This window comes from Aotus nancymaae, unplaced genomic scaffold, assembly GCF_030222135.1.
Source record: "Aotus nancymaae isolate 86718 unplaced genomic scaffold, 86718_ANA_hifiasm-v0.15.2.pri h1tg000002l, whole genome shotgun sequence".
In the NCBI taxonomy this organism is placed as follows: domain Eukaryota; kingdom Metazoa; phylum Chordata; class Mammalia; order Primates; family Aotidae; genus Aotus; species Aotus nancymaae.
This window is the reverse complement of record NW_026988413.1, coordinates 28,476,881-28,490,441: the sequence shown is the minus strand read 5'-3', so window position 1 is coordinate 28,490,441 and position 13,561 is coordinate 28,476,881. Positions and strand designations below refer to the sequence as shown.

Below are 13,561 nucleotides of genomic sequence, written 5' to 3'. Positions count from 1 at the left end.
AATAGCCATTATCTGACCTCCAGGGGAATGAAGATTTCAGGGAAAAGCAGTTATAAAACTGAGTAGAGCCAGCCCACCCTTTCCCTATTAGCAACCTCAAAGCGAGTCCTAGCTACTGCCTAGGAAATCACAAAATAAATGAATTCACTTCTCAAACTCTCTTTTTTCACCTATTAGTATGCATATGTACATCTGGCTTGTTGTAGAACAGGAGTGAAAAGAAGTTGGTCAAGCAAAGGGTTTAATTCTTTCTTTATTATTTAAGTATTTTGAGACAGGGTCTCACTCTGCTGCCCAAGTTGGAGTGCAGTGGTACAACCACAGCTCACTACAGCCTCCAACTCCTGGGCTCAAGCAATCTCCTGCCCCAGCCTGCAGAGCAGCTGGGACTACAGCGCACACCGCCATGCAAGGCTAATTTTTAATTTTTTGGCGAGACAAAATTAAACATGGCGAGACAGTTTCACCATGTTGCCCAGACTGGTCCTGACCTCCGGGCCTCAAGCAATCCTCCCACCTCAGCCTCCCATAGTGCTGGGGTTACAGGTATGAGCCAACAATCCCAGCTGGAAGTTTTCAAAACGTTTCCAAAGAATATGAGAATGAAAATACTCTTCCCTTTCTTACCACCTAATTTGGAAAAGAGAAACTATTTTTGTAATCCCAAAAACATTTGGTATAGCTGGCAAAAAGTGTTCTGTTCTTACATATGAGACAGTTCCTGAAATAGGCCCTAGAGACAGCTCAGGGCCAGGTGGGACTTTGTTCTGGTAGTAGCTCAGGTGGCCAAGGGATCTCAGGAGGGGCTCTGGACTTCTCTACATCCTGCTTTCGTCAGCTGTAAGACTAGGTGGTGACACCTGCCTCAATGAACTTCACCAGGCTTGCTGTGAAGATCACCTGAGATAAGGGACGTGAAAGGGTGCTGAAGACGCAAAAGCCTAAGCCAGGCAGCCCTGCTTGGCCTGTATTCATGGAAAGGTACAATGCCCCAGCCCAGCACACAACCAGGGTCTCGTGATGACAATTCTGCAAAGCTGGTCCTTGGCTGAGCCTCCCTTGCCAGGATGAGATTGTACAAGGCCCACGCACAGGCAGCTGCTCCAGGTGTAGTCTGAGGGCTCAAAATTCCTTCCAAATAAAAAGTATCCTTCCATCCCTGTTGGTGTAGTGATTAGGGGGAAAAAAGGTAAAAGAAAATAAACAATGTATCTTTCCATGTCAAGATGCCTGAACTTCCCATAACAGCTGTCACTTTGAGGAGCTGAGAAAGGGGCCAGGTCTCCATAGGTCATTATTTTTACCAGGCAGGGTCAACTTCCTCTGTTAACACCCAGGCAGGCATCAGAAGCTACCTATGAAAGGCCAAGGGCCTACAGCAAAGCTCCCATGACTGGAAAGTATTTTAGCATAAGGAACAGAAGTTTTGAGGGAAGGGTAAGAAAGTCTGGAAGGCTGGGCAGAACACTACTTGGACAACTGAAAAAGGAAGTGGGGACATTCCAGAGTGAGCTAGCCACTCCCAGAACTTGTATAAGCAGGAAACAAAAAGCGTTTATGGCTGGTAAATGCTTAACAACTGGCTCTCTGATAAAAATGTATGTATGTACATATGTACAGAAATTTATTATAAATTTCACTGATAAAAACGATGTGCAGTACATAATTTATAAATAATAAAATATACAGTGCCATTTATTGTAATTCTAGATAAGCTTTTTTACAGAATGCTTTTGATTTTTGCTGACTCTTGTGTCCAACCTGTTTGCAATTCAACCACAGTATGACACAACCAGACTACAAATAAATGTTCGTTACTATCTGATTCAGCAAAGCAGTCACTCATTTCATGGAATGGACATGGGCTGTTAGTCAGTGGAAGGACACACGAGATGGTTCAGTGCTAACACCCTTCTCACAGAAAATGCCAGAAAGTTTCCATCCCATTGACAGGCTTAGAGTCTTGAGTACCATCTGGGTGGGCAGAGCTGGCACTGGCATGATACCTCTCCACTGCTCTTGTGACAGAGGTGGGGCATGTGCTTCCCAGGGCCACTTCCCAACCCAGGGAGGTTTTTCCATCTTGCTGGTTTGGTGAGGGAGGCTGATTTCGGATTTCAAGTGGACACTGCTGGCCTGGACGGGGCCAAGGGGCTCTGCCTCTGAGAGCTGTTCTTCACTTTGTGGCATTACCTCTCTGAAGCATAGCAGGCCTGCTTTGCTCCTCAGAATCCTGCTGCAGGGCTGGTAGTATCCTGAGAGCTAGACAACTTCATGTTCTCGGCAACTGATGGCCACTGTGGTACTGGAGGAGGGATGTATGTCAGGGCACTTTCAAAAGTATGTTATTAGAAAGTTGTGTATCATGGCCAGGAACAGTGGTTCATGCCTGTAATCCCAGCACTTTGGGAGGCCGAGGTGGGTGGATCACCTGAGGTCAGGAGTTCGAGACCAGCCTGGCCAACACTGGTGAAAACCAGTCTCTACTAAAAATTAAAAAAAATTAGTTGGGCATGGTGGTGCACACCTGTAATCCCAGCTATTCCGGGGGCTGGGGAAGTAGAATCACTTGAACCTGGGGGGTGGACTTGCAGTGAGCTGAGATCGCACCACTGCATTCCAGCCCTAGGCAACAAAAATGAAACTCTGTCTCAAAAAAAAAGAAAGAAAGTTGCACACCAATCCTGTCATCTCACTATAAATAGCAGAGGAACAGTGTTCCGGCCCCTCCTTCCATTTGAGGTGCCAGGTTCTACAACACGGTCTTCTCCACCATGGACCAGAATACAAGATAGCATTTTTTCTGCAGTAGCATCCAAAGCAAAAACTTCATCAGAAGGACGCCATTGGAGTCTCTGTCAGCTGAAAAGTGCATGCAGACAATGTAGTGTCAGATCCAAGGGAGAAGAAAAGGGGGAGGAGAACTGGGGAGACAGGTCGAGAGTAAGGAGATGAAGGGACATTTGAGAATCGGATTTTTTTTTCTTGTAGAGATGGGGTCTTGCTACATTGCCCAGGCTAATCTTGAACTCCTGGGCTCAAGTGATTCTCCCACTTTGACCTCCCAAAGTGCCGGGATTACAGGCATGAGCCACCATGCCAGATCCAGGGAACCTGTTTCTCACAGCCGGGTTTCTTGCACATCCAGACTTCACCATCCAGGCCTGTGCATACAGACTGGGAGTCCCTTGGGTAGCAGGGGGCAGGAATGGGATTGGCTTTGGCCATGAGGCAGATTAAGCAACATCTGAAGGGAGTTGCTAGTGGACTGAGGCCCAGACAGTGCAGAGGAGAGGGAGAAAAGGGGTGGAAGAGTGAGAGGAATTGACATTTTTAGAGCAGTTACTATGAAAGGAATGAGGCTAGGCAAGAAAGAAGAAAGAAAATATATAAAACAAGGACAGGCTGTTGAGCATCTCTTCAGCACATGACCGTCTGGTATGTCATTTACCACCATTATCCTCAATAACCAGTCGCTAAGCACAGCCACGTACCAGCCCTGGGGCCAGGACTATGGGAGCTAGTTCTTACAAGGGGCTCACGATCTACTTGGGAAGGTGAGACCTAAAGAAATGACAAGTAAGCTGCAATGGCATATGCTCTGTCGAATGAGAGGACAACAATCAGTAAGTGTGACAGGACTTAGAGGAAGGGACCACAATGCCCTGGGATGCTTAAGGTCCCCAGGGAGAGGCTGGGCCTTGAGCCAGAACTTGAGTGCTGGATGGCACTTGAGTGGAAAGCAGTGGCAGAGAGACTGTCCAGATTAGAATGGACAAGGCATAGCAGAAAGTGTACAGACGGTACATTCAAGGCACCGTGAACAGCAGTTTATTTTTCCTTCATGCTGTCTTCTGGGGTCCTTAGGAAATGACTCTGTTGTCCTTCACAAGTCCAGCTAGGCCCTGGAACAATGGCCTTTAGAGAATTACGCAGTATTAAACTCCTACTACGAGTAAATCAATGTTGGGTGTTGTGGAGTATATGGAAAAGTGCAAAAAATAGTCCCTGCTTTAAGGACAAGAAACAGTTTTCCTTCTATCAAATGTCTAGGCAAGGAGACTGTGGAATGACACTGTAGCAGTGAAGTCTCACATCTGATAAAAGGCAGCGGGCTCTGGACAGCTGGACAAGTCTAAGAAACACTGGATTTGCCATTTATCAAGATGCTCCATTTGGGGGCGGTCCAAAAGGTCTTTCAGTGACTCAGCAGTTCTCTTCTCAGAATTGGTTCCCAGTTTGTGCCTTCCAATTTCCCAGAATATTCCTTTACCAGCACAAAAACTCATGTACAGCCAATGACCAGTTCAAAGTCAGATGCCAAAGTAATGACAGACTATACCAATAACTCACCCCACGTCTGGTCACTGAGTAAGCCATCACAGACTGCAAATAATCCTAGAAAGAGAGGTACCAAGACAAGAATGGAAGAACCAAAACAAGGATGTGGATAACTTCTAAACTGGTCAGCCTCGGTCGGACAAAACAGACATCTGGAAATCTCAACTTGGCCTAAGAGAAACCTCATCCTGGCCCTTAAAGTGCCAATTAGAGCTGAGTTGAAAAGGAGTCGGGCATCACTGGAGACAAACTGAAAAACAGCGTAGGCACCCACAGTGTGATGATGTGGTTATTTTCATGAAGGAGCAGTCTATGGAGAAGTACAGGAACTTTCAAAGTTGCATGGGCAGAGCTGCTTCTTATATGACAGAATTGGCAGCTGCCTGTCACTTCACAGCGAGACACACAAATATGAAGCAGAGAAATGGCTGTGTGGGTCAGCAGGAGAGCTTAAGACTGCAGATTCTGGGGAATCAGCACTCACTGTGACGCATGTGATCCCCTGCCTCCTCAAACAACTGAAGGCTAAGTGCATAATGAGAAGGGCATGTCTGGAGCCTTGACCTTCTGGGCTCCGAATTTCTAGCTGGAAAATCTCTTTTCAAGACAAAAACATACCAAAGTACATTTCAAAGTATTTCGAAGAATTAATCACATGCCCTAACTTTATAATAGAGGAAGGGACAGATCTCATTTTTGTGACAGGTGATGCATAATCCTTGCCACAGATTACCTCCAGAAGAAGGAACTGTACAGCTAAACAGAGCAGATTCCTCAAAACTACGAACTAACCAACAAACAAATAAATAAAGCAAAGAACAGCTGTACATCATCTTAAGATTCCATTTACAGGTCATCTCTCTAAGCCAGGCTATTATGTAATCAAGAAGGAAACTACTACTAAAATTTGATAGTTTTGAGTGGTGGCCTTGTCTTGGATGTTAACAAAACATTTGCTATTGTTTTTCAAATTAATAGAGACGCGGTCTCACTATGTTGGCCAGGATGGTCTCAAACTCCTGACCTCAAGCAATCCTCCCACCTCCACCTCCCAAAGTGTTGTGATCATAGGTGTGAGGCTCTGTGCCCCACCTGTTGTTTTTTAACCAAACAGTCTGTAACTCAACTCTCCTGTTAATTGAGAAAACTCCATTTCCTGACACATCAGATCCTGAAGTGAAGTAGAAGTGAGCAAAACTCTCACTGCACTAAAATTCCCAAGCCAAGGAGTCAATGGAGCTGACCAAACAGCCATGGTAAGGTGTTCCAACGGGAGATCAGATATATGTAATCTGATTATGAAGAAAGGGAAGATTCAACCTCATACAAAGAACTCTTTAAAGAACTGTACAACAGCTCTCCAAGCAAGTGAATGAGGTTTTTAACATACTGAGTTACTAAAGCTGTTAAAAGAAATATTTGGATCTAAGTGAATCTGGCAATGTTATCTGAATGAACACCAGTTTTGATCTATCCTAAATGTTAAGATATATTTTTGAATAAGATATTTGTGTACTAGGAAAAAAAGAGTGGTGAGCAGACAGAGAGTTGGCCAAAGGAAAATGGATCAACTGACTGGCAGGTTATAGCTATTCTGACATCCTTAATAAAGTCCTTTACTTACTCCACACTGTACAGACCAGCCTGGGAAAGACACGTTGCCAGGCCATTGCAAGAATGTTTGACAGCCCAAGTCATGCCGTCTCCAGGTGAACTTGGAGATAAGTCACCTGTCCTTACGATCTCTCCAAAAGGTTTAAAAATTTCTATGGCTTCTCCTTCATCCATCTCTAAACCAACCAGAGGCATTTCAGAGCATTCATGGGTTCCCCAAGATACTGCAATGAAATAACCATGTCTCTAGCTCAGCAATGGTTCTGTCAAAGCATTTGTAACACTCAACTAGACTAAGGAATCAAGAAATTTGGGCTATGCTCCCAACTTTTTCTCTTGCCTGCTGAGTACTATTTCTTCCTTTCCTCCCTATTTTTTTAATTCAACAAGTATTTATTCAATACCTACTATGTGCCCGGGTCAGTACTAGGTACTGTGTCTATAGGAGCAAACAAGAGAGACAAAGTCCCTCTCACAAAGCATACATTCTAACTGGAGAGGCAATGATTTCAGACAGAGATAAGTGCTAGAAAGAAACAGGGAAGCAAGCCAGGCGTGGTGGCTCATGCCTGTAATTGCAGAACTTTGGGAGGCTGGGGTGGGCAGATCACATGAGGTCAGGAGTTCATGACCAGCCTGGCCAACATGGTGAAACCCCAACTCTACTAAAAATACAAAATTTAGCTGGGAGTGGTGGTGTCTGCCTGTAGTCCCGGCTACTTGGGAGGCTGAGGCAGGAGAATTGCTTGAACCTGGGAGGTGGAGGTTGCAATGAGCTGAGACAGCACCACTGCACTCCAGCCTGGGCAACAGAGTGAGACTCTGACTCAAAAAAAGAAACAGGGAAGCAGAATTTAGTAAGGAGGAAAGATAGAGGGGAGGGGAAGAAAAGCCCTACTTTCGATAGTCTGGGAAGAGCTCCAGGAGGAGGCGACAACTAGTGGAGATCTTCGTGACAAGTAAAACAAGTGAGGGAAAAACTCTCCGGGCAAATGGAATGGATACAAAGGATCTGAGGTGGTCAAGAGTCAAGAGATCAAAGGAAGGCCTGTGTAGCCAAAAGTAAATGAAAAGAGTGGATAAAAACAAGGAGAGGTGATAGGGCCAGGGAATCAAATGTTATAGGAAGACAAGATTTCAATCAAAGTGAGATGTCAAACCCCTGGAGTTTTTCAGTGGGTGTGAAACCATCTTAAGGGGCAGATTTAATAAGGGTCAAGGGTCCTCATTAAGGAGGACTTAGAGAGCTGTGGGTATGATGAAACAGGAGGTACTCTATGAGAGAAATGCAGGTCATCACTAACCAGGCTAGTGTCTTTAGGCCACTGCAGACCGATTTCCAGTCGACTGGAAATCCCCTCATTTGACAAGCACGTAAGTGCCACTCTCTAACGGGCCCCACCTCCCCCAACTCTTTTCCAAGTGACTCCAACTGCAGTGATTAGGTTAGAAAGCATTTCTTTCTGCTCTCAGTCAATTCCTGCAGTGTGTAAGAAAGACTACACAGCTGAATTAGGAATGTCAAGAATGTTCATAAATAATAAAGGAGTCACACATACTAGAAATGATCTTGTCACAAAAAACCAGACAATATTTCACTTAGAGAATATGCTTAACAAAATATACATCTTAAAAATTCAGCACTCCAGAATGCTTTTTCAATTGTTTCCATTTGAGAAATAAAGAATAAAAATTGGTAATAATTATAGACACAGTTTCATACAATAATCTGGATAATATGCGAGAAGCATCATGATATCTTTCAGATATTTCTCTTTGTGGCTAATGAACCACACATCAAAGGATGGACCAAAGTTCAGATGTACATAGTCCAGGGCGCCTCCCAGCACAGTAGCAGTGCCCTTGGGAATTTTCTCTCCCTCAGTAAGACACATGGGGGATGGGAAGGAGCCCAGGAGCAGCATCAGAAAGTACACAATTCAGCTTCTTACCCAGCCCCTGGCATCATCAACTATCAAACCATTTGCTCCTCTTTGCAAGAGGTGCTCCTTTAGAAGGTCCCAATAATTTCTGCTTATATTGTTCGACCAGCTGGTTGAAGCGGGTCTCCATCTTATTTCCCTTAGTTTTCCTAGATACCTATAAATGAAAAGAAAAGAAACATAATATAATTGATTTCAGAGACTATGTATCACCTTACCCTCAGGCCACCCAAGAAAGTAAGTAACTAGTAAGTACAGAGATCATGTCTACCAGGAAGTGGAGGGGGGGTAGGTTTCTAGAGAACCCTTAGAGAAAAAGGCTCGGGCCAGGCGCAGTGGCTCACACCTGTAATCCCAGCACTTTGGGAGGACGAGGCGGGTGAATCACGAGGTCAGGAGATCAAGACCATCCTGGCTAACAAGGTGAAACCCCATCTCTACCAAAAATACAAAAAATTAGCCAGGCATGGTGGCAAGCGCCTGTAGTCCCAGCTACTCGGGAGGGTGAGGCAGGAGAATTGCTTGAACCTGGGAGGTAGAGGTTGCAGTGAGCCAAGATCACGCCACTGCACTCCAGCCTGGATGACAGAGCAAGACTCTGTCTCCAAAAAAAAAAAAAAAAGGCTCAAAGAGAATCATCCACTGGTAAGAAATTAGACCAAGAGTGCACAGGGAGCAGGGTCTAATTAACACACTGTGTTGGGGGTTCAGGGGCCTCTCTCACTATAGCTCCCAAAGGTTTACTTTAGCCTCAAAGCAGATGAGCCAGCACAGAGTCTGGCCATTCTTGCTTGCCCATTCCCTACCCAAGAACACTGCTCATGGGATTTCAGAGATCTCTATAACATATGGTGTAGGTCAGAAACTTCCCAGACACAGATTTCTTGAGTAGGATGGGAAGCTAATGCTCCTTTTACCCTTAAAGGAAAGAGACTAGGCAAGGGGAGAAGAAAGCTTGACTTTAAGTGTTCAAGAATGTAGGACCACCGTTTTCTACTAAAAGGAACTAGGGCTCCTTGGGTAAATGGCTAATGTCAGGACTGGGGAAGAGGCACTTGAGCTGAGCCTAGGACATCCTGCACTAGAAAGCAAGGATACTACCAGACAAACAGGCCACATCAGAAAAACTCAGAAACCAACCTGCAGGGGCTTCTGCCAGCCTTAGACAGAGTTAAGAATAATGACAGTATTTGAAACACATCAAGTATATGAAAACTCAGGATTTCATAATACTAAAAAATGAGCCAGTATGGCAACAACTCATTACGCTGAAAACAGAGTATACAGAGTAATACAGAGAGAAAACAATCAAGCATTTATCCTGTCTTTCCTATACAAATGATATTTTGTGGTAACCAAATAATTGACAAGGGAAGATTTTTCTTTCTAGAACCCCATTTAAAAATGGAAAAGGACAGAAGTTTTAGAAATCAGCATTCTGTAACCCATAATGAAACAATGGATCTGGTAACATTCATCAATAATTGCTAAAGCCATTAGGTGAAAGGCTAATTAGAGACTTCATCAATGGAAGGCTAAGGCAGATAATGCTCAAATCTACTGCTCAATCTCAGTATCACTAAAAATGGGAACCAGTAGTATGTGCCTCAGGTGATGCAAAGAAACACATACCACCTATGAAATACTCTTGTCAAGAAAAGCGAACCTGAGGCCGGGCACAGTGGCTCATGCCTGTAATCCCAGCACTTTGGGAGGCTGAGGCAGGTGGATCACCTGAGGTCAAGAGTTCAAGACCAGCCTGGCTAACATGGTAAAATCCCTCTCTACTAAAAATACAAAATTAGCTGGGCATGGTTGCACATGCCTGTAATCCCAGCTAATCGGGAGGTTACTCTGGGAGGTGGAGGTTGTGGTGAGCCGAGACTGTGCCATTGCACTCCAGCCTGGGCAACAAAAGCAAAACTCCATCTCAAGGAAAAAAAAAAAAAAAGAAAAAAGAAAAAAAAAACTAAACTTGATCAAGCCATCAGACTGAACTACCAGTTTACAGGTAATATGGGTGTCACAGAAACACGTTAAATGACACCACAAGGAAGCAAATCCAAAATGTAACACAAATGACCTGGTTTCTCCAACAAATGAACAGCATGGAAAAATGGGCCATAAAGGACAATGGATATTATAGAAGAAAAAGTGATTTAAGAAATTAAAAACCCAAGTGTAATGTGGGACTTTGGACCCCAACTCATACTAACCAAGTATAAAAATATTCTTCAGGCAATTGGGGAAATTTTAATATGACTTTAATATATCATTTGTGTAGAAGATGATATTAAGGGCTTCTTATTAGTTTCATTAGATATTATAATGGCATAAGGTGTGTGTGTTTAAGGCCCGAGCAGTTAGAGATGCACTCAAGTTTTTCTGAGTAATATGTTTCATTTTCATATGAGACACATTTACATGTGAAATGGGCTTCGCTTTAATATCCTCTAGTGGGGAAAGCACGTTATGGGAAATATGTAAAACAAGGAGACTGCTGAAACAGAGAAACAGTTACATGGAGGTTCATTTGACTTTTTTCTGTCCACTTTTATGACTGTGTACATCAACATTCTCTAAAAAGCTACAGTACTACACAGAAGTCTTTTTTGCTCAACTAACCAAGGTACAAACATGGCTACAACCTGGCAGAACCATGCCGTACCAAAGCTGTATGTCCTGCAAAACTCACCTGCTTGGAAGATAACTGCTGTTTCTCCTGTTTCCACTGGCTTATCTGGGGCTTTGGCTTTTTGGGATGGACGGGCTTCACTTTGCCTTTGTCCCGCAACCTGAAATAATATGGCTGAGTGTCACCTTGAGTCCTTCTTCTAACTGGCACCCCTAGGTTCTCTTAGCTCAAGAAGTAAAATTCCTCTTTGTACACTGGCCTTTCCCAAGCCCATGATAAGTTAGGTCATTCTAAAAAAGGGATACTGCAACAGACCCTCTGAAGGTTCAATATTTGCATACTTGTTTTTGTGGGTAGTTTTGTTTTTGTTTTGGCTTAAAACCTCATGGAGGCCAGGCATGGTGATTCGTGCCATGATCTCAGTACTTTGAGAGGTGGAGGTGAGAGGACTGCTTGATGCCAGGAGTTTGAGACAAGCCCAGGCAACACAGCAACCCCAGTCTCTACTAAGATAAAATTAAAAACTCCCAGTTACTCAGGAGGCTGAGGTAGGTGGACGGCTTGAGTCCCGGAGTTTGAGGTTACAGTGCACTATGACCATGTCACTGCACTCTAGCCTGGGCAACAGAGCAGGACCCTGTGACACAGTTTGAATCTGTGTCCTTGCCCATATCTCAGGTCAAATTGTAATCCCCAGCATTGGAGGCTGGGCCTGGTGGGAGGTGACTGGATCACGGGGATGACTCCAGGAATGGTTTAGCACCATCCCCTCAGCGCTGTTCTCATGACAGTGAAACAGTTATCAGAAGATCTGGTTGTTTAAAAGTGGTGGCACCTCCCACGCTCCTTCACCTTGCTCTGGGCCATGTGAAGTGCTGGCTCCCACTTCGCCTTCCACTATGATTGCTAAGTTTCCTGAGGCCTCCCTAGACGACGAGCAGCGTGCTGTCATGCTTTCTATACAGCCTGTGGAGCCACTCTTTTCTTTATAAATTACCCAGTCTCAGGTATTTCTTTATAGCAGTAGAAGAACTGAATAATACATGGTCTCTAAAAATAAATAAATAAATAAAACCCTACAGATATCTCAAAAGCCTTCGCTGATTTACCAAACATTTTGTAAAGATTTACTTTTGTACAGCACTAATCTGCTGCCCCAAATAGAAACTACAACTGAACCTCAAGTATGCGGCCTCAGCCGGCAGAGATGGCCATCTGGACAAAAGGAAGCTCTTCAAAGGAGGAAAAAGGGGGCACAAAAGCCTGCCCTAGGAGGCCCCTCTGCCATTGAACTAAGAGTGACATCTCCAATGGTGTTGAAGACCCACATGTTAACCCTGTGTGTGGGAATGCATACACCAAGCATCCCTTTCAGCCAAACAAATGCCACAAAGAGAAAAGAACTCAGCAAAAACAAACCCACTTAGAAGCCACCCACTGTTCTATGCCGCCTCCCTCCTGCATCTCACCTGATTTTGGGGCCTCGGTGTGAGGGGAGAGCCAGGACCTTTCTTCTCCTCTTTCCATCAGGCAGCTCCACCTGCTCCACTTCAGCCTTGGTCTGAAAGCCGGTCCATGAGGTAGAGCCTGCCTTCCTCTTCTGCTCTGGGGGCGCCTTGCTTTGTTCCTCTGTGTGGTGGTGAGCTGCCTTCTGTTGCTGGTCTTTTGCAGGCTCTGGTTGCCCCTTCTGAGGCTTAACAGTTGCAGGCTTGGATCTCATTTTTTGCTGCATAAAACAAGAAAATGCCATCTGGTTTCTGGATGAGCTTTGCTTGCTGCAAATACTCGGCAGAAGAGGAGCTTTATGTGAGTTAGATGAAAGAAGAGGAATTCTTCCCCTACACAGTTGGAGACTCAAGGAAAGTGAATACATGTAGTTCACAAGCCCTGCCATAGTCACAGATGGTTACTAGGTGGGGAGGGGGGCACAAAATAACCATTTCCCCTTCCCATAACACAGAAATAAGGGAGCGTGCATGCCCAAGATTCAAAGCCAGTAGGCAGGACAATTATCAAAGGTGTAACCTATGTAGAAGGAGAATGCAAGAAGAGAGACAGCAAAAGAAAAGATACTGAATAAGGGCTGAGAATTTTTCAAAACTAATGACAGTCACTAAACCACAGATCTAGGAACTCAGAGAAGACCAAATAAGATAAATACTAACCAATTTACAACTAGTAATATCACAGACCAACTGCAGAAAAATTAAAGATAAAATCTTGAAAGAAGCCAGACGGGAAAAATTTTACCGACAGAGGAACAAGGATGAGATTACATCAAATCTTTCTCTCTTTTGTTTTTAATAGGCAGCCTCCCAAACCAGAGTAGGTTCAGAGAGATTCCCCAGACTTCTCTTCAGAAACCATGTAAGCAAGAAGGGAGTGAAGTGAGGTATTTAATATTTAAAGTTTTAAAAGAAAAAAAAAAAGTCACCAACCTACAATCTGTATCCGATAAACTTACCCTTCAAAAGTGAGGGAAAAGACTTACTCAGACAAACAAAAATTGAGGGAATTTGTTACCAGTAGACTTGTCTTACAAGAAATACTAAATAGATTTCTTCAGAGAGAAGAAAAATGACATAGGTCAGAAACTCGGATCGTTATTAAGAAAGGAAGAACATTAGGAATGGAATAAATGAAGTGAAGACAACAAGGAAAAGATGCAGTGGACAGGAAGGCATAGAGGATGTTACAGATGTATCTGCACTGAAGTGGAAGAAACAGAAGATTCAAGTGAAATTCATGTAATGATAAGTGTGTGTTGTTCTTCCCTTTCACTTTAAAAATCCAGAGAGGTATACTGATACAATGAACATTTATTATACACCTATTGTGTGCCAGTCTGTTTCTACGATACGAAAAAATAGTGTCTACCCTTCAGGACTCACAGCCAGGTGGAGATAAGAGATGCACACACAAATAAACCAAAGTTAAAAAAAAAAACAAAATTACATAGCTTAAGGAAGTTCATGAAAGTCAAGTAAAGAGGGCCTTATATCTTTTGAGAGAGGTGGGGGAATGCTAC

At 43.9% G+C, this 13,561-nt stretch overlaps 1 protein-coding gene across 1 annotated transcript in view; it reads right to left on the bottom strand.

Annotated features, from left to right (window-relative positions):
* Positions 1–235: 235 nt before the first annotated feature.
* Positions 236–13,561, bottom strand: part of RBM28 (RNA binding motif protein 28) — a 40,412-nt gene continuing 27,086 nt past the window's right edge. Inside the window, exons 17-19 of the mRNA XM_012474106.3 lie at positions 12,003–12,259; positions 10,594–10,693; positions 236–8,055 (exon numbers count right to left, since the gene is read on the bottom strand). Of these exons, the coding sequence (XP_012329529.2) occupies positions 7,924–8,055; positions 10,594–10,693; positions 12,003–12,259 (489 nt within the window). The 3' untranslated portion in view covers positions 236–7,923. The remainder of the gene's footprint in view (positions 8,056–10,593; positions 10,694–12,002; positions 12,260–13,561) is intronic.